The sequence below is a fragment of the Acipenser ruthenus genome, chromosome 27, assembly GCF_902713425.1.
Source record: "Acipenser ruthenus chromosome 27, fAciRut3.2 maternal haplotype, whole genome shotgun sequence".
Classification (NCBI taxonomy): domain Eukaryota; kingdom Metazoa; phylum Chordata; class Actinopteri; order Acipenseriformes; family Acipenseridae; genus Acipenser; species Acipenser ruthenus.
This window is the reverse complement of record NC_081215.1, coordinates 25,493,484-25,513,103: the sequence shown is the minus strand read 5'-3', so window position 1 is coordinate 25,513,103 and position 19,620 is coordinate 25,493,484. Positions and strand designations below refer to the sequence as shown.

General features: G+C 43.9%; 1 protein-coding gene across 37 annotated transcripts in view; it reads left to right on the top strand.

The window, feature by feature from the left end:
- LOC117432368 (MAP kinase-activating death domain protein-like) overlaps positions 1-19,620 on the top strand; it is a 52,141-nt gene that overhangs the window by 13,798 nt on the left and 18,723 nt on the right. For 8 of the 37 annotated variants that reach the window (XM_034054207.3, XM_034054212.3, XM_059002707.1 and 5 more), the window contains exons 3-20: positions 38-616; positions 3,949-4,252; positions 4,949-5,080; positions 5,221-5,334; positions 5,961-6,041; positions 8,754-8,932; positions 9,409-9,644; positions 10,221-10,383; positions 10,580-10,683; positions 11,148-11,350; positions 11,631-11,911; positions 12,396-12,535; positions 13,025-13,126; positions 15,585-15,644; positions 16,089-16,191; positions 16,780-16,966; positions 17,356-17,506; positions 18,512-18,727. In XM_034054207.3, the coding sequence (XP_033910098.3) occupies positions 38-616; positions 3,949-4,252; positions 4,949-5,080; positions 5,221-5,334; positions 5,961-6,041; positions 8,754-8,932; positions 9,409-9,644; positions 10,221-10,383; positions 10,580-10,683; positions 11,148-11,350; positions 11,631-11,911; positions 12,396-12,535; positions 13,025-13,126; positions 15,585-15,644; positions 16,089-16,191; positions 16,780-16,966; positions 17,356-17,506; positions 18,512-18,727 (3,335 nt within the window). Of the gene's footprint in view, positions 1-37; positions 617-3,948; positions 4,253-4,948; positions 5,081-5,220; positions 5,335-5,960; positions 6,042-7,583; positions 7,641-8,753; positions 8,933-9,408; positions 9,645-10,220; positions 10,384-10,579; positions 10,684-11,147; positions 11,351-11,630; positions 11,966-12,395; positions 12,536-13,024; positions 13,127-14,406; positions 14,446-15,584; positions 15,645-16,088; positions 16,192-16,779; positions 16,967-17,355; positions 17,507-18,511; positions 18,752-19,620 lie in introns of all 37 variants that reach the window. The other 29 variants (XM_034054213.3, XM_059002714.1, XM_034054209.3 and 26 more) reach the window with 13 other exon arrangements.

Below are 19,620 nucleotides of genomic sequence, written 5' to 3'. Positions count from 1 at the left end.
CTCTGTTCTCCGTCTCCCTCCTGGGGGGGTTCTGCAGGCAGCCAAGCAGCGACAGCGTTGTCCAGACCCCGGAGCTACTGCGCCGCTACCCCCTCGAGGACCACCATGAATTCCCGCTGCCCCCCGATGTGGTCTTCTTCTGCCAGCCAGAGGGATGCCTGAGCGTGCGGCAGAAACGCATGAGCCTGCGGGACGACACCTCCTTCGTCTTCACCCTCACCGACAAGGACTCGGGCGTGGTGCACTATGGCATCTGCGTCAACTTCTACCGCTCCTTCCAGAAGCGCCACCGGAGCCGGGAGAAGGGCAAAGCCACCGCAGCCACCGCTAATGCTGCCTCCAGCGAGGAGACCGGCAACGAGAGCTCAGAGAGCGGCTCCTCACTCCAGCCGACCAGCGCAGACTCCACCCCAGACGTTAACAAGTCACCTCGGGGCAAACGCTGTGCCAAACTCGCCCAGAGGAACCGGAACAGCACCCTGACCTCCCTGTGCATTCTGAGCCAGTACCCCTTCTTCTCAACCTTCCGGGAATGTCTCAACATCCTGAAGAGGATGGTCGACTCCTGCAGCGAGAGGCTGACCAAGAAAGCGGGCATCCCGAAAGGAGTACAAAGGTAAGAGGCCCCCTGTCTGGAGAGCTTGGGCACTGGTTGTTAGGTTTGACATTGCTTGTGCAATGTTGCACTCCCACTGTTAACCAAGCTAAGCACCAGGTTAACAGAGATCTCAGGTTAGACTGCTTGGGGGAATGCACAGCTTGTGGTGAACCTGGTACTAGAACACACAAACAAAGCAAATGAACACTTAATAGTAGCTGAATTGCATCGAGAGTGGTGTGTATCCTGAGGATTTGCAGTATCATTGTTTGTTTGATGTCACCTGGGCATTTTTATCCTAAACAGTAATGGAAAAAATCATCCAATGGTACATCGATCTGTACAGTGTGTAAACGAACACTACAGAGTCAATAAAATCAGCATCTGTAACTGTGCTGTTCTGTGGTTTTGAATAGTGTGCTAATGCAAGGCAAGCTTTTATTCTGAAGTTCCACAAGTCACAATATATTGACTCAGAGACTGAGAAAGCACAGTTAAAACATTTGGCCCAGGGCTTTGTGCTTATTGAACCCTCAAGATTACAGTGTCAGTCACAATGCAGCTAAAACGGCACATCTAGGCTCGAAAAGCTTTTAGAATGTGTCTCCAGCGCATCTGCAGTACAATGGGCCAAGAGAATGCTTTGAAATCGGTGTGACGTGCTGTGGTTATTTCAAAAAGATTCTTAGGTTTACTGAAATAAGTGTGTGTGTGTGTGTGTGTGTCCATTACTTGAAAATTCACATTTGCCATTTTATAAAGAGGCGCCATGTGCTACTGTAGAAAGGACAAAGGAAATTATCAAGGTACGCTTATCTTAAAATATCTATCTTTTTAAATGACAATTAAATCCATTGTAGTCACCTACCTTTTTTGTCCAGACTAGTTAACTACCAATGCTAATTTTTATAAAGCGGTGGCTATTATTAAGAGAGCCTGTTAGATTGCATATTTTTTTTTCCTTCCTTTTTTGTCAGAGCTCTTACAGGAACCTGCAGATGAAGCTGTCCTGTCTGTAATAAATTGTAGTGTGTTCACGGTGGGATCAGGTGCAGGATGTTTTCATTTTTACGCCTCATTGCCCTGCACAGAGTGACTGAAGACCCTCAGGGGGCTGGGGCGGGGGGTGCAATCGTCAGTTTGGTTTTAGTAATAGACCCCCTGACTGGGGTAAAGGTCTTTTTTTTTGTTCTTCTGCTGCTGAAATTAGAGCTGCGATGCTTTTGAACCACTTTATCAGTCTGAGTGAATGAATCCTTGCAATATTGCAAAGGTGGGGAAAGACCGGTAATATTTATACACACAGTACTGGACGAGCAAAACAAATTACTGTAGATCATACCTGTTGGTAGGTACAGTACGATGTCAAAAGCAGAGAATATTACTAGTCAGATTAGTCAAATGTTGTCATGTCTGGGTTTCTTAACAGGAGCTGCTGCTACCCCCATACCTAGTCCATGTAGTAGAATCACCAATTTATTTTTTTTTACCCCATTTTCTTCCCAATTTGAAATGCCCAATTTTAAGTCTGTCTCACCGCTGCAACTTTTCACTCTGCAGGCCCGCCCTGCAGCCACCTCAGAGCTACAGCGTCGGAGGACCACGCAGCTCTGGGCTGCTTGCAGGCAGGCCCGCAGTCTACAGGGGTCGCTGGTGCGCTGTGAGCCGAGGACACCCTTGCCGACCGAATCCCAAATGTAATTTCGGATGACAGCTCAGTTTTGGAAATTGAATATTGGACCTTGAATTGCCTCCTTCAGAGCCATCTGGGCACAGACGTTAAACATGGGAAGCGATCTCTGGATACAATCACCATGGATTCCTAGCCACTATAAGCCCAGCTTTATATATTTCAATCTGTTCAGTCTATTTATAGTAGCATGTTTAAAAAAAGAAAAATTATAAATTGATCAATAAAACGAATTAATGGGGAGCTTGGGAGGGCACCTAGTGGGGTGCATCATTTTCATTGTATCGTAGAAGTCATGCAGCACTGTGATAGTCACTGTGTATCGAGGGAGCAAATTAAGATTACTGGTATTTTCAAATCCAGTGCCTTTTAAAAATGTGAAATGTTGAGACCGTTTTGTACTCCCAGTGTAATAGAAGCTGACATTGGCAGATCAGCCTGTCCTGAACCAGGCAGCATCATTACAAGGTTGTCAATCTGAAAAAAAAACAAAAAAAAACCTCTTTCACCTACACCGCACTACTGCACAGATTGATGACAGTGTGAATTAGCTGCACTGGCTTAAAGAGTCCGGTACACGAGAAGCAGCCTATTCCTGCAGCTACAAAGGGGTGAAGGGGTTAAATACTGTACGTTTAGAAGCTTTCTCTATATAGTATGCAAATCTACCAGAAAGCTTTCAGAAAGCCACTGTACGACATGTGATCAACAAACGATAAAGTAAAAAAAAAAAAACGTTTTTGAAGATGGTCATGCTTGGATAAGATGGATGTGTGGAAGACTGGTGATGAAAGGTTTGCTGTAAAATGCTCAGCTTGGAGAGTTGTGATGAACATGCATCACAGAGATTCTCCAATTCCATAAGCATTCCCATTGATGGAGAATGACCCAGCGTGTGCTTTGTGCAGTCCTCCTCCCCCTCCTCCTCCTCTTCCTCCCCCTCACAGCTGCTCCTGCGGTTCTGGGATCAGTAGGCTGGAAGGCAGGAAGTGTCATGCCTGTATTTCTTCAAGCAGATGCTGAATCTAGGTGGCCTCACTGTACTAGTTACTCAGAGAGCTGATCAGATTAGACACCCCCCCCTCCCCCCTGCTCCCGCCCCCACCCCCCAGAGTAATGAGTCAGTGGAGTGGTCCCCCTTCTTTTGTACATTTTCAACATCAGTTGATCATTGACCTTTTGAAGTTATTTTGGGTGCTTATGGCTAAAATCGCTTCCGCTTTTAAATTCCAATGTTGAGGTTGAATGGTAAAGGAAACCATAAGAAGCTCTGCAGTGGCTCTGGTAAAACCTTGTGCTAATTCAGTGCACTACAGTGTGCATACACATGCGGTTTGTGTTTTGAGAATATTTTTTTACATATGTAACATTGATTGGTGGACACATAAAGGAAAGATACTCCTAAATAACTGGAATTATCCATTGTGAACCCCAAACTTAACCCCAAAATTAAGAAATAAGAAGAAACTGAAATTCATTTCGACTGGAAGCCTTTTATCAATGTTTTCGACATTGACGTTGGAAAAGACTGTGTCGTTCAATTTTAGTTTCCTTTACCATTTCGTATTTGGGTACGAGTGAGTGTCCAGTCATTCTGGAAGGTGCTGTGTTCGGTGCAGTGAGCTGAGATCTCGCTCCCCCTCTCCACGTTGTCTCGCAGGGACACGATGTGGCGCGTGTTCACGGGTGCGCTGTCTGTCGAGGAGAAGAGCAGTGTGCTGCTGCAGGACCTGCGGGAGATCGAATCCTGGGTGTATCGGCTGCTACGCTCGCCGGTGCCCCTCTCCGGGCAGAAGCGCGTCGACGTGGAGGTGCTGCCCCCCGAGCTGCAGCCAGCCCTGACCTTCGCCCTCCCTGACCCCTCCCGCTTCTCGCTGGTCGACTTCCCCCTACACCTGCCCCTCGAGCTGCTGGGTGTTGACGCATGTCTGCAGGTCCTATGCTGCATCCTGCTGGAGCACAAGGTCAGAGAGAGCATCCCTGTGGCCAGATACTGTAAGAGTACTGCTGTGATTGCAGTCATCTTAACTCTGTCAACACTTAGTAAATTCAATACACTGATACCGTTTCTAAGTACAGTAACTCAAAGTAAATAATTCCTTGAATTTCTGAGCTATTGCTTTGAGAACCGGCATAATAAATGTGTTTTCACAGCAGTATTCAGAAATATTCATTTCATTTGAGAAATTATCCTTCATGGCAGCTGTCACAAGGTTTTCTGGATGGCACTGTCACTTTGCAGAAAGAATCCTACTATACCTTAAGTACTAGTCTCTGTGTCTTATATGAAAGTATAGGAGTGGAGTTATTTATCCTAGACTGCACTAGCAGTCTGCCCTTTTAAGTGGGCTGTTTTGCGGTGTGTTAAAACACTTACAGCACAAACAGTGTATATGTAATGTATTCCTTCAGGCAGTGCTGCAGTCACCAGCATATAAAAGTAAACAAGTAAACCAAACAGCTAATTATTGTCATGCGCAAACATTTACATGTTGCTTGTTCTAAGTTATTTTTTTTATTATGCAACAGGGAGCAGATTTCAACTTGGTTTAACTGGAATCCTGAAAGGAGAAAGTCATTTGCATTTTGAATTCTTGCACCTGTTTTCCCTTTTCCACTCATTACAGCGGAGTTGAAGTTGTTTGTCTGTTTTCACACAGGTGGTGCTTCAGTCCCGAGACTACAACGCCCTGTCTATGAGCGTCATGGCCTTCGTCACAATGATCTACCCACTGGAGTACATGTTCCCTGTGATCCCTCTGCTTCCCACCTGCATGGCCTCTGCAGAACAGGTGCCGTGCACAGGAACCATCAGAAACAAGGCTAGAATTAGCTACAGTATTAGTTTATTTACTGTTAGCACACAGTTGACAAGAACCTCTCTCCAGGTGTTTCTCTGTTTCCCTGACCAGCACACTTTCTTTACTTCCAGCTTCTCTTAGCTCCCACTCCCTATATCATCGGAGTCCCCTCCAGTTTCTTCCTGTACAAATCCGATTTCCGGATGCCAGATGATGTGTGGCTGGTGGACCTTGACACTAACAAGGTTAGTCCTGCTGATAATTACTGCGCTGCTGGTCAGACTGCGCTCCAGGGTCAGACTGCTTGGCCAGCAGATCCATACACGAGGAAGTAGTGTGCTCAGCAGTTTAATCAGTTTAAGATACACAGAAAGAAACACAATATTGTTTTCACCCTGTCAGTTATTTCTGTCAAACTGAAGACGGTGAAATTTATTTACATAATTTCAAAAGGAACGCTTTTTATTGAGTATACATGAGAACTGGATAGAACTTTTTTTTTTTTTAACATATATTTTGGTAAATGGGACTTTAAAGTCTTGTAAGTACTTTAAGAGCAGCATATGGAACTAAGATGAGCAGGACTGAAAGGGTTACATCAGAAAATGATGTAATATGACAGTAATTCAGCATTCTATACAGTACGAAGTGTGGTTAGCTGACCATATTGAGACATTGGTAAACAACTTTTGGTGATTATGGCACAAATCGATGGTTTGTTTTTAAATGTAACCGTGCGTGATGCAAGCTGGTCCTTGTTGGGAGTTGCTAGAATGTTAAATGAAATTCAGGCAATAAGAAGTGAATATGCAAGCAGGGTATATATGCAGACATATTTGTTTAAAGGGTCGTGTTTATTCCATGCCTCCAGGTGACCGTTCCCAGTAACGCCGAATTCCTGCCAGTGTTCCCGGAGCCAGAAGCCTCCGAACTGAAGAAACACTTGAAACAGGTACAGAGAGAAATTAAAAACAACAGTAACAACTGAAGAACATTCAGACCTACACACACAGAACCTGTTGTGTCTATAGTGATCACTCCGATGTAGTCCAAAGTAGACTGACTGGCTAGAAATGTGGTGACCTGCTGCCAAAGCCTGTCCTGCATAGCTCCTGGTGTGGATGCAGGTGTGTCTAGTGCAATACCATGACCCACAATTCTTGTTTTCTATACATCAGTAATAATTCAGGTAAAGCACAGTTTGCTACTGTTGACTGGTTTCACAGACCCTAATTAGCATTGATAAGAACAAAGAGACCATTCAGCCTGTTAGTGCTAGTCCGGTTCCGATTCTCGGGTCTGGTCTAAAGTATCTCGCTGATTCTGCATCAGGAACATTGCTTGGTAGTCGATTCCATAACCTCTGTATAAAGAAGTGTCTCCTACCAGGCTAAGCAGGCTCTGTGAACCGAGCCCTGTGCAGTATGTCCTTGATTTACTGTTTATCAGAACTTTGATTTAACATGCTTGTCTCACTTCCAAGTCTTCTGCTTTTTTCTTTCTTTTTTCCCCACTTTGCTTTTCCCAGATTCAAAAGGTAACTCTGTTACTGACAGTGATTTGGGCTCTTCCTTTCGCTGTATTCAGTAACTTCTCCACTACAAACACATGCACTTCTCCCCTAACTAGACAGACATGTGATGTACCTCTCACACACACAGTAGTATTCAGGTTTCTCCCTGTGCTTCACCTAGTTAAGTTTTCTATGTAAACGTCCCCCTGTGAAGCAGCATCTCAGATGCTCAACCCCTCTTAGTTCTTTATCATCTTGGTTTCGATACTGTAAACTCTAGCAGTACTCATGGTCCATTAATCTGGAGTGTCTGGGGGTGATCTAATTGGCTTGTGGCTCCTATCTAGCAGCACCAGACAGAAGTGTTCAAATTGATGCGCTTTGTAGAAGCAGCACTAGCTGGGATTGATTGCATTGCAGAGAAAGAAGGATTGGGTACTGCTGCAGTTTAGATGTAAGGAAGCAGCCATTTTTCCTCTGTTCGAGGCCATTTCTTACCTGGTCTGAGGAAGAATTGCTGTCTCCAGAACTATATGTGTCTATATAGAGGTCTAGAGTTGTGATAGAGAGAGCAGATGTCTCTTCTCCTACAAGTTCTATACTGCTTGTCTTAATAAAGACACCTGTTGTCGAGCTTAGATTAAAAACCAGGGTTCTTCCTAATCTTCCACTCTCGACACTTGACTAAACCATAAGTATATATACACCATCGCCACCTGCTGGACATTCAGTGCACAACATCTTAGGATCTATAAGAAGCTGGTGAAATGTCTTGTACTTTTTTTATGCAATCCACTTTTGTCTGTGCAGCTGTGTCTCCTGTGTGTTCTGTGTTGTTTTGTGTTTCTCTCGCCTTGTCCGTCAGTCAGAGACCTCTCCCCCTCCCCACCATCTGTGTCTGATCATGTGTCCGACCTGTCTGCTCTGGTTGGCCCGCTGCTGGTGCTGTCATGTGATCTTCCATCTTTCTCTCTCCTTCAGTGTCTGGTTAGCATGACCGCTCTCATGCAAAGGCAGCTCTTCGCTTCCGAGAACAAGGTTCTTATTTCTTATTGAAATCTCGATTGCTTGCTTTGTTGTAACTTTAGCAGTAAGCTTATCCGCCTGTTTCTTCTGTTTCTCTTTAATTCAGTGAGCATTAGCCAGGGTAGGGGGGCTTCTCCAGACTTGAATTGCATACACCTGTTTTAGGATTTATCCAGGGCACTAAGCTCTTTGAAAGCCATCGGATCTTTATTGTAGGTTATAAACCTTGGCGATGGTCTCAGTCAGTTGGGTTTCCATGTAGAGCAGTAATTATCCAAGAGGTAAATCAAACCACTCCCTTGGAATGAATTAACGTATAATGGATCAGGTTGGTGAAAATGTATTAAATACCTGTCTGGAAATTGGGCGGGTGGAGGTTGACAGAGAGTAAATATTGAAGACAACTTGAGTTCTTGTGTTCTTACAGGGGGTTACAGTATTAGAAAGGAATAGAAATCTGGAGGCGGCACGCAATGTGACATTTTGTTTGTCGTTGGCGGGGTGTTGCTTCCTTTACATTCACATGCAAATGTCTGCTGTTGGTTTTTTTTTGTTTTTTTTTTCTTTTTACACCTCGTCTCATCTGCCTTTTTAACTAGCTCCCTCATTTGTCACGCCTCTTTGCTTATCAATCAGTAATAGTATCACAAAATCATTCTGCAGTACTTGGCTTTAGTACTCAGAGGAGAAGGGGGGCTTTCCTAATTAAATGCACTGAATGGAAGATATTCTGTGGCTCCCAGCTCTGAGTACTGAGGGAACTGTTTCAACCAGGATCTAAATTAAAACTATGTGTGGGGATCGCAGGAGTGAGTTTCCATTTCTTGACACTGACAGTAATTCTTATTGGCCCTGGTTGAAACAATGATGTAGAATGTTAGTGGAACAGGTTGACACAGTTTCAAGGCTAGTTAATACTTCATTCCTGCGACCAGCTAGAGTTGAGAAGAACTCAACAGACAGACCGTTCGCATTACTAGAGAGACTAGAAACAGCCCTCCGCGCCGGTCTCACGATTTGAAGCGTGATCCAGACTTCATGTATGTAAAATGAACATTAGCGGCGATGTCCTAATGCTGAATGTCACCCCCCCCCCCACCCCCCCCATCCCTCCTGTTCTCCAAGGCCTTGGCCAGCATGAGTCTCAACACTCAGCCCATCCTGAACCTGGAGAAGTTCCACGAGGGGCAGGACCTGCCACTCCTCGCTGCCCGAGCCCGGGACGATGGGGCCTCCACCCCCTCCAACGACTTCAACCCCCTGATCTACGGCAACGACGTGGACTCCGTTGACGTGGCCACGAGGCAAGGGCATGACCTGATGTTTGCTCATTTATTTCTGTATTTAGTTTGATACTGGATCACTGATTTTGGAGAATATCATATTTCTGTAAACAGGACTCCTAACTAGTGCTTCTAAATAGCAAACAGCTCCCCTTGCACTTGGAATTGTCTTCTGGACTTCTGACAGACCAGTTGGTGGTGAGATTTTGCATATAGCCTTTATAAACTGACTCCCTTGCTCCACGAGTGCCCCTACATTCTCCTGCTTGCTGTGTCTATTGCAGTGTATTATAGCACATGAGCTAACCTGTACATAATCCTGTAAAACGAAAGTAAAAACTGGTTTATTTAGAATATATCAATATTTGTTTTACATGGTATGCAAATCCCAAGTCTGATAGCCTGCCAAGGAATATGCAGTTCAGTCAGTCAGTCAGTCAGTCAGGCTGTATAAACAAGTCTAACCTCTCAATCTCTCTATCTCTGTGTGTTGTCAGGATTGCCATGGTGAGGTTCTTCAACTCTCCCAACGTGCTCCAGGGGTTCCAGATGCACACTCGCACCCTCCGCCTCTTCCCCCGACCAGTCGTGGCTTTCCAGGCCAACTCCTTCCTGGCCTCCAGACCCAAGCAGTCAGTCTTCGCAGAGAAGCTGTCCCACACCCAGGCAGTGGAGTACTTCGGAGAGTGGTCCCTCAATCCCACTAACTATGCATTCCAGAGGATCCATAACAGTAAGACACCCCTAAACACAGCCCTTTGTCTGGCTGCTAGGCGAATGCGTTTGCCCAGCCCTGTGCCAGCGATAGAATCCATAACCAGTGCTCTATCTATATACTGTGCAATTAGTGTTACCATATGACTCTGTGTACACTAGGACAGGTTGGGACAGTTCAGGATTTTAAACTCGCATTGCAATCCAGTACCAGATAGCAATATAACTAACAGCTTTTTAAATTATTTTATTTTAGGTTTGCAATTACAGTATTACACTGTTGAGAGCATTAAAGTAGATGTGTTATTTTCCTGCCATTTCAGCTTGCCAAGTTTCTATAAACACTACATGATGTTAGCCATGCATAAAACAGCCACAGAGTATTGGGAAAGCACACCGTTGCACTCAGAACATATTATCTATCCACCCTCTTGCAAGTAGGGCAAGGCTAGCATGCACGATGACTAACTGACAATTTTGTTCCTAAAAGTATTAATGGTTATTGTATTATACATGAGAGAGCACCTTTGTAAATCAGTAAGATATAGTATTGATTCTCAGTGGTTGTTCAGGCTGTTCACCTGTTTTGTTGCAGATGTGTACGACCCATCCCTCATTGGGGACAAGCCCAAATGGTATGCGCACCAGCTCCATCCCATATACTATCGCGTGTATGATGGGAACTCCCAGCTCGCAGAGGCCATGAACGCACCCCTGGAGAGGGAGGCTGACAACGACTCGGACCCCACTGATGACAGGTGAGCTTGGAGTGAACAGGCAGCTCACAGGCTGCGCAATGTGTGTGGATGGATCTGTACCCTCTCAGAGTGGACACGCAGCTCACAGGCTGCGCAATGTGTGTAGATGGATCTGTACCCTCTCAGAGTGGACAGGCAGAGCTGTGTTTAGTTCCTGCAGACTAACTCTTATTCATACAGTTTGCTTTCTTTACAGTGGGAGTGACAGTGTCGACTATGATGACTCCAGCTCTTCTTACTCCTCGCTTGGGGACTTTGTCAGTGAATTGATGAAGTGTGACATCAAAGGGGACACCCCCAGTAAGTACAGGCAGATTTTCAGAGCATTTACGCTCTGAATTACAACCGCCAGCTTCTCCAGACAGGATCCAAGCCCACCTGACAGTGGCCTAGTTTTTCTGAACCACTAGTGCGATTCAGTTGCAAACGACAAGCATTTTTCAAGCCAGAAATACTGTTTTTAAGCAGCTGTCTATTAATCCAAGTTATTTAGAAAAGTGAACCGCATTGTGTTTTTAATTGACGCCAAATGAAAATCGCAGAAACATCAGTTACAAAATGTAGACACTGGTGGCACTGTTTGCAATGCAAGAACCCCATTGAAATAAGCATCTATGTTATTTGGTTAATTGCCCCCTCTATGATTTTTTTTTTCAATAATTCAGGCGTATGTTTGTACTGGTAAATGTTTTCTGAAACGGGACAGGGCTCAGGGCTTGCAGCTCTCGGTAGCTGTGTTTGAAAGGGGGTCCTGTTTGTTGCAGATGTGGACTCCCTGACCCACGCCGCCCTGGGAGACGCCAGCGAGGTGGAGTTTCAGGATTTCCAGGAGTATCGGGTTGACCCCGAGGAGCAGGCTCCGGACAGCGAGAACTCCCCGGAGAACAACATCCAACCCCACTCCAGCTCCAGCACCACGGCCAGCTCCAGCCCCAGCACAAGCACAGTCATCCAGGGGGTGAACCATGTGAGTCCTTCCCCCTCACTTAGTGCCTCACCTAGTAGAAGTAACTTCTCCTATACACTATTACCCCTTTTCTACAGGCACATCCTTGGCTAACAGCAAATACCTGAAAAAATACCTGGTAAAAAAATATACCGTAGAATAGATATCAGAACAATATTTATTGCATTTATCAATAAACTGGCTTGATTTTTTTTTTTTTTTTTTTTTTTTTTGTAATTGATTTATTTTGATTGATGCATTTATATATTTTTGTTGATCTGTGCTGCTTGCTGTCTGCTAGGAGTCTTCCGACTCTGTAGACGTGGAGGACAAGTCCGGGCCTGGGTTCCAGAACCACCTCCCAGTCATGGGGATGCAGCAGCAGTTCCCCAAGCTGAGCCTGGAGCGCCGGGAGGGCGAGGGGGCACCCCCTGCTGACGGGCTGGTGAAGAAGCGCGAGTACGACAACCCCTACTTCGAACCGCAGTACGGCTTCCCCACAGAGGAGGAGGATGAGGACACAGCCGGGGAGCAGGAGGAGAGCTACACACCCAGGTTCAACCAGAACATCAACGGAAACAAGCGAGTGGGGGCAGGGGGCACTTCCTTTGAGTGTCAAGGAAACGAGGGCCGGAAGTAAATATGATGTTTGTATTGCCGTGTAAAAGATGTCGTCGCTCACAGTTTAGGCTAGAAGCTGTGCGATTGTGACAAAAGAAAAAATCACATAATGGACACTTAACAGACGCATCACAAAAGCTCGTACTCAGAAACTGCTATTAAACCTTGTAACTGTGTGAAATTGATTTCTTATACGTGATTTCAAACTGTGAATGAATTCAACCGGTCCTTAAATGTACTTTTTTGTTTTACACATTCATTTGATCACATATCTAGTTATTCGTAGCCGTGGTGGGGGAGGTTGCTGCCATGATCGTTTTGATTATTTTTTTGACTCTTCTATCTTTCTCTTTGGAACGTTGAGTGTACAGTGAAACTGTAATTCAAGTCCCAGAACAGTTTATCCAGCTCTGACATTCTCTTCCATGATCCCCACACCCCCCAGATCCCAGAAGCCCCTGCGCCCCAACAGCCTGAAGCTGCCGAACGACTCTGACGCTGACTCCGACTCCCGAGCCAGCTCTCCCAACTCCACCATCTCCAACACCAGCAACGAGGGCTTCGGAGGAATCATGTCCTTCGCCAGTGAGTCTACACAGCCCACACACCACAACGCATTGCAGGGCAGTGAGCCTTATTTACAAAGCCATTGCTCTGTTCTTTAATTGACTCCTGTTTGTTTGAACAGAGAAATGTTGCCAAATGAGAAGCAAACAGCTTGAGTGTGCTTGGAAGACTTTGTGTTAGATTTTACCATGCTCTTTGGTTCTAGGTCTGTCGTATTAACAAAGAGGAGTGAAAGACTGGAGTGAACGCTTTGAAAATCTGGCTTTAATGTTGTAAAAGAACGTTCAAAGCTTGAACTGCTGACCTAATCCAGCACCAATTATACATTTAGATGTTAACCCTTTTATGCAAGATGACCTGATATGAGGATGCCATTTTTTCCCCCGTATAAATCAAACGAAATTCAATGAAAAATATATCAAAATGTAATGCATGAAAGGGTTGTATTGTTTATTGGAAAAAGTACAGTCCTTAAACTATCCTTCTGTGCTGTTGTTTCTTCCCAAGGTAACTTGTACAAGAACCATAGTACCAGCTTCAGTCTCTCCAATTTGGCGTTGCCCACAAAGGCAGCGAGGGATAAAACCACCCCTTTCCCCAGCCTCAAAGGTACCGTCCGCTCCCTGGTCCCCTGATTTGCAAGTGCTTCTTCACATTGCTGTTCCTGCCTGTCACCGGGATGCATACACCATCTCCTAAACTCCCCCACGCCCCACCCCAAAAACATTCTGAAACTTTATTTATTTATTTATTTTTTAACATTTTGTCATGTGACTTTTTCAAAGCAATCCAAGGCTTTAGGTCTTTGTTTGATGTTGTTTGAACAGAGTAAACTGTAATCATATACTGTCACGTGAGAAATGTGTTGGATTGAAGTTAGATACTGCTTTCTCCTTTCTTTTTAATATCTTTTGAAGTCATAAAAAAAAGACTTTGTCATTACATTTGTAATATGTTTTAGTATTTCTTAAGAGTGTTAGAGAGGGGCTCTCAAGTGGCGCATTCCAGTAAAGGCACTCTTCCCGGAGCGCAGGATGCGCCCTGGAGATCGCCGGTTCGATTCCAGGCTATGCCACTGCCGACCGTGGACGGGAGTGCCCAGGAGGCGGCGCACAATTGGTCAAGCGCTGCCCTGGCAGGGTAGGGGTTAGCTGGGGAGGGCTTGGCTCACCGTACACCAGCGACCCCTGTAAGTTCTGGATATGGCTGCACAGCGGGCTTGCAGAGTGAATAAAAGCAGACAGCTGACGGCACTCGTTTCGGAGTGCTCGTCTTCGTCTCTCCCGAGTTAGTTCAGAGGTTGCAGCTGTGAGCCAGATTGAATAATAATTGGACATTCCAAAATTGGGAGAAAATTGAAAAATGAATACAAAATAATTGTTTTAAAAAAAAAAAAGTGTTAGAGGTCCTTAACTGTCTGAAAAAGTCCAACCTTGCCAGTAATGATATAGTAAGTTATAGTACAGAGGCTGGTAAGGTTCATATTATCTAAGGGTTTTATTCTATCTAAACTAGCAGATCCTGTGTATTCAACCCAATTCATATCAGATATTGGCTCTGAGACAACTTACTGCCAGGCAGATAAACAAGTATTTTCTATTGGACCTTGCTCTATTGAATAATATTGTACCGGTATAACAAGTTAGCCTTGTTTCTGGCGCCTTGTAATTGCAAAATATTGATTTTACCCTGCTGTGTGTGTCTTCAGATTTGTTGCAGCTCAGTGTTCAAGCCACGCTGTTTTGCTGCCTTTCTACACAAATCATGTTTTTTAAGTTTGTTGTTCTGTTTTGATTTCAATACATGGCTATTTTTATTTTATTTTTGTGTTCTCTTTTCTTTTTCTTTTCCTTTTTCTTGTATTCCGCTACACATTTTCCCCAATAAAGATTACTGTACTGTTGAAGTAGAAAAGGATGGGGGTGAAGGTTGGTATTAAAGGCTTTTTATTTTTTACTTGCTCTGCTTCGACCTTGTTTAAAGGTCAAGTTCAAATGAAATAACAGCTTTTTAGATGACGTGACATTATCGTTCAGCTGAGGCGGAGAGTCCTGGTATGTCCACTGGTTTTAGTAGTGTTCTTAGTGTGCTCGTATGCTGTGCCTCTTAGAATGTACTACCTACCCTTCCTCCCTATAGAGCACTTTAACATTCTCCCTTGATTTATAGTGCTTTTGCCCAACCAGACTGTATTCTAGACTAGTGTTTTGGATGGACAGCCAAAAACACAATAACTAACATACACATTTGAAGAAAACTTGTGCAGCTTTTATCATCCTTTGTTTTATTTTGCCTTATTTTTTGTCTTACTTTTAACTCTTGCTTGTTGTCAAGCCAGGTTTCATTGTTTTGTTTGCTGCCATTCTTAACTTTTTTATCACGTAAACAGTTTTCCAGTCCGGCACTATTTAGAGGGATTTTAGAGCATTTTACAGCACTGACAACTCAAACTGGATTGCATCAACCTTCCATTTGTGGTTATCCCTGGATTACCCCTAAAAACGAGTGCTTGATACAGGCCTAAAGTCCAGCTGGCCACAGGCTGCTCTGATCAGCCTCTTAGTGCCTGTTATGTTTTTTTCTTTAAATGTGTCTCTAATGAGAATTTCCTTGACAGTATAAGAAAATAACATTTTGGTTTATTTGAATGACATTCTTTGAACAAGACGTATACAGTTAATCTAAATATATCCAGTATCTACTCTTTGTAACTATTAATTTAGAATGAGGGTTATGTTTGACAGAAGAAGAAACAGCCTTATAGAAGAGATTATAGAAAAGATTGATATTCCGAGGGCAGCAGATGTCTGGATTAGCTTTGTAAAACCCCCAGCTGCAGTACTGTATATGAAATTCAGTTCAACACAGTAATTGGGTCCTTACTGCTGTCAAATTTGAAATGCGTTGCTAATCCACCTGACTGGAAATGTGTTTTGCTCAATGTACGCTTGTTGTGTGTTTTTTGCTTTTCTTTCTGGCTTGCTGTTTTTATAATATTTTGGTTTTCAATATTTTGTGATGGCTTCAGTGAGATTTTACTGCACTAATTGTGGATTTTGTGTCCCAGTATTTGGGTTAAATACTATAATGGAGATAATAACTGAAGCTGGCACAGTGAGCAGTGAAGGTGGGTCTTTTCTTGCATGGGCTGCATGTTACAAGTGAAAAAAACAAACAAAAAAAAACTCCCGACATCATCCATGCCTGCCTCATCAGGCTGCACTCTCATTGGCCAGTAAATGTCACATGATGTCCACTACCTGGCTCTCCCATTAACCCTTTGTGCTCGCGTGACAATGCTATCATTATTTCATAGTTGTCTCTTTTACAGGTGCTGCATGATTTTTTTTTTTTTTTTTTTTTTTAACAGACATTTTTCTTTTAATCAACACAAATTTCTAACCCGCACCTGTTTTCTGCCAGTGTGTGATGCTAGAATGTGTTTTTTTTTTTTTTTTTTTTTGGTGGTGAAGTGTCATTTTTAACGTTTTACTAGTTTTAAAACCTTTGAATTTTTACCGTAGAGAACGTCTTGCAAAAATAGCTGACGCAGGTTGTGTGGCTCTTGCAGGGAACAGAAGAGCGCTGGTCGACCAGAAATCTTCAGTCATAAAACACAGTCCGACCATCAAGAAGGAGTCTCCCTCTCCACAGGGCAGAGCAAACAATACCAGGTAAGACAGCACTTTCGTGATCTAGATTCTAATCTTGTCCTGTCATTCCTATGCAGTGCTGTTTATGAACCACCTTGTACATTTCAGATATATCTGGGTCAGAAGAATATATAATGGCTGTATGTAAAACACTGCGTGTCCCATAAGTCTTAGCCTTTTGTTATATATATATATATATAATGCATTGTATTTACAGAATGTGTTCAATATGATAGGCTCACTTTGCTTAAAGACATTTCACAAATAGAGACCACTAATATTAATAATATCCCTTATAAAAGTTTAGCACTGTGCTTTTGTGTGTTTTTCTTGCAGCTTTACCAATATTTTCCGTGGTTATGATATGCATTTACCATAGTTTTCCCACGGTTTTTCCATGTTTATTAATATGCTTTACCATACCTCGCTATTCTGCACAATGCTTCCCTATGCTTAACCATGCTTGCATTATGCTTTATTATTACTCTTTGCTGTGCTGTAACTGTGGGGAACAAAAAACAGGTGCTGAATTTCATATATATGGATCCTGGCTGGGCCTGATAATGAAGCACATACAGGTCTTTCAGTTGAGTTCTGTTTACCTGACAGTGAGAACCAGCAGTTCCTGAAGGAGGTGGTCCAGAACGTTCTGGACGGGCAGGGCGTGGGCTGGCTGAACATGAAGAGAGTGCGTCGCCTGCTAGAGAACGAGCAGCTGCGCGTCTTCGTGCTGAGCAAGCTGAACCGGGCCATCCAATCAGAGGAGGACGCTCGGCAGGAGGTCATTCACGATGTGGTGAGTGGCCAGACTGTGTGCGTCTGTAGGGCGTCTGAATTTACACATCTATTATACCTGGGTGAACCGCCACGCTTAACCAGCTATTCAGATGGCAAGGGTGATCTTCGCTCAATTGTCTCATTTCAGGCATTGAGTGGCACGCAGTGAAATTCCACAAGAACAGGTGCAGAATGAAAAGCCAAACCAAATCCATGCATAAATGCTATTTTGCAGAAAGTGCAAAGGACAAAATATGTGTTTTATCATGAAACTACTCTTTACAGTAATTGAACTGCTTCTGACTATATTGCATCTTCCTCCATTCAGAAAATGTGTCTTTGCATGTGCCAGAGGGTTATGAATAAGAAAGGCATTGATCCCCAATCTGTGTGTCTGTGTGGTTGCAGGAGATCAATCGGAAAGTGTACAAGGGGATGCTGGACCTGCTGAAGTGTGCGGTGTCCAGCCTGGAGCACTCGTACACCAACGCAGGGCTCGGGGGCATGGCCAGCGTCTTCAGCCTGCTGGAGATCGCCCGCACTCACTACTACACCAAAGGTAGGAACCCAGGACAGGCAGCTCAGAGACAGAAACCAGGACAAGAGGGTAGGGGGTACTTGCTAACACTGAGACTGGCGAGGGTTTGGAATGGGTTACAGAGCCATTGTGTTGATTCTGAACGATTGGGATCCTTTAAGGCTTGACAAGGTTTTGAGGTTAACCAGCCTATAGGAACCAGGTGAGCATTGACAGGCAGACTCGCTTTCTGTTGCTCGTAAATTGTATGTTATTCATGTGTTCTAATCGTTGTGGTTTTAGGAAGGTACTATACATGATGTAGATATTGAGATCATGCATATAGCACAATGCAATGTGAGCTTGTACAGTGTGCAAACAGTATGCACTCATTCACTATATTTCTGTACATGTAGAATATATTGGCAGGCTAACACAGTGCTTTGTTTGTTTTTGTGGAGAGGGTTTATGACTGAAAATATGATCTCAGAAACATTTGTCAATCTTGACATTAAATCCGCTCACCAGTTAACTTATTGGATACATAGTTTGTTTGAGTTTCTTTTTTCTGGGCCACTTTAAAAATGAGGCTGTTGTGAACATATCTTGTGGCAGCATTTGTATGTGCTAAAACTTTTACTGAGAACAGTGAACCTTGACTATAACCCTTAATTAAAAAATACATTTAAAAAAATAAATAAATAAAATCCCTAATGAGTTCTCGCTGACTTCTTGGTAAATGTCACAATTTAACTTTGCCATTTGCGTTTTCGCGTTGGAGAAAGTATGCAGTTTAAAACTGAAGTGGAATAATCATAAGCCAGGTCGATAGCACTTGTAGAATAGAAATGCATTATAGTAATTAGAAATCAAAGAATTATCATTCTGAAGTGTGTGTTCTCTGCCTTTCCCATTTCCTGAGAGAGAGCAGCTTTTAATTATGTAACAGTGCAACAACATGTAACTCTCCTCTCTCTCTCTCTCTCTCTCGCTCTCTCTCTCTCTCTCTCTCCCCTTCACTCCCCCTCCCCTCTTCTTCCTCTCAAGAAATTGACAAGCGCAAGCGGAGCCCTACAGATGGAGGAGGGATGAGCCCGGGCAGTAAGGACAGTTTAACTCCCAAAGGGGAGACAGCTAAGCCCCTCGGCACCTTGCTGGTACCCAAGCTCAAGCTCCAGCCTCCTGTCTCTTCCTCTGGGGGGAAAGGGGCCAAAGAGTTTGACACGAGGAGTCTCAACGAGGAAAACTTTGTAGCATCTATTGGTGTGTACCAACCTGCATGTGCTGGTAGGGAATACTCGTCTTCAGGAGGGGCATGCTGCACAGAATGGTTTTCACATGTCTCTGTGGCGACTCGCACAGTTATTTATTTTATTTACAAAGTTATAGGAGGATTCTCATTTACGTGCCAGAAAGGCGAGGGAACATCTTAAAGCACATTTTTGTATATTTGTTTAAGTAAGAGCAGACGCATGTTTGTTTTTTTCCCCCAAGTGAAATCTGCAGTAACTGATTAAACAAGTAAAGGACATTTGCACACACAACAAAACCTCAAACAATAATATGCAGGCAAAAAAATAAATAATTAGAGGGGGAATAACATAGCTTGCAAAATACTGGAAACTCTTAGTAGCTACTGCAGTTTTCTGGCAGGGGTGGTATAGCATGCTAGCATCCCTCATCCAGAGCAGAAGGCAATCCCTGGTACCTTTGTTAACTGGCCTGATTTAATGCAATCGAAGTGTTGTTATTTAACAGCTGTCCAGTCAGCCCATGCACTGCACTGTGCCTGGCTCAGATGAATTTTCTCCAGGACATTTCTCTTGATCCTAGCAGAGGTGCAGCATGGCTCATTGGCTCAAGCATTCTTGCAGTACAGAAGCTCTAAGCCAGGCGCAGGCAGCTCATTGTCTGAGCTGTGTATACACCGGGCTGGGGTTGGCCTTTGCCCTGTTGAAGCACCTCCAAGTTTCTTGACACTCATCACGTCATGATTCCACTGCTTTAGCTGAGACTCATTCTAACAGCTGACAGGCTGGGCATTTTGTCCTCCATACGTTTTATTTGAAGGTTGTACTTTTTAAGGTTGCTACTCAGCAAATTGTTACAAAATGCTTTGTATACAACTTACTTAAGCAACCATAGCTCAACATTTT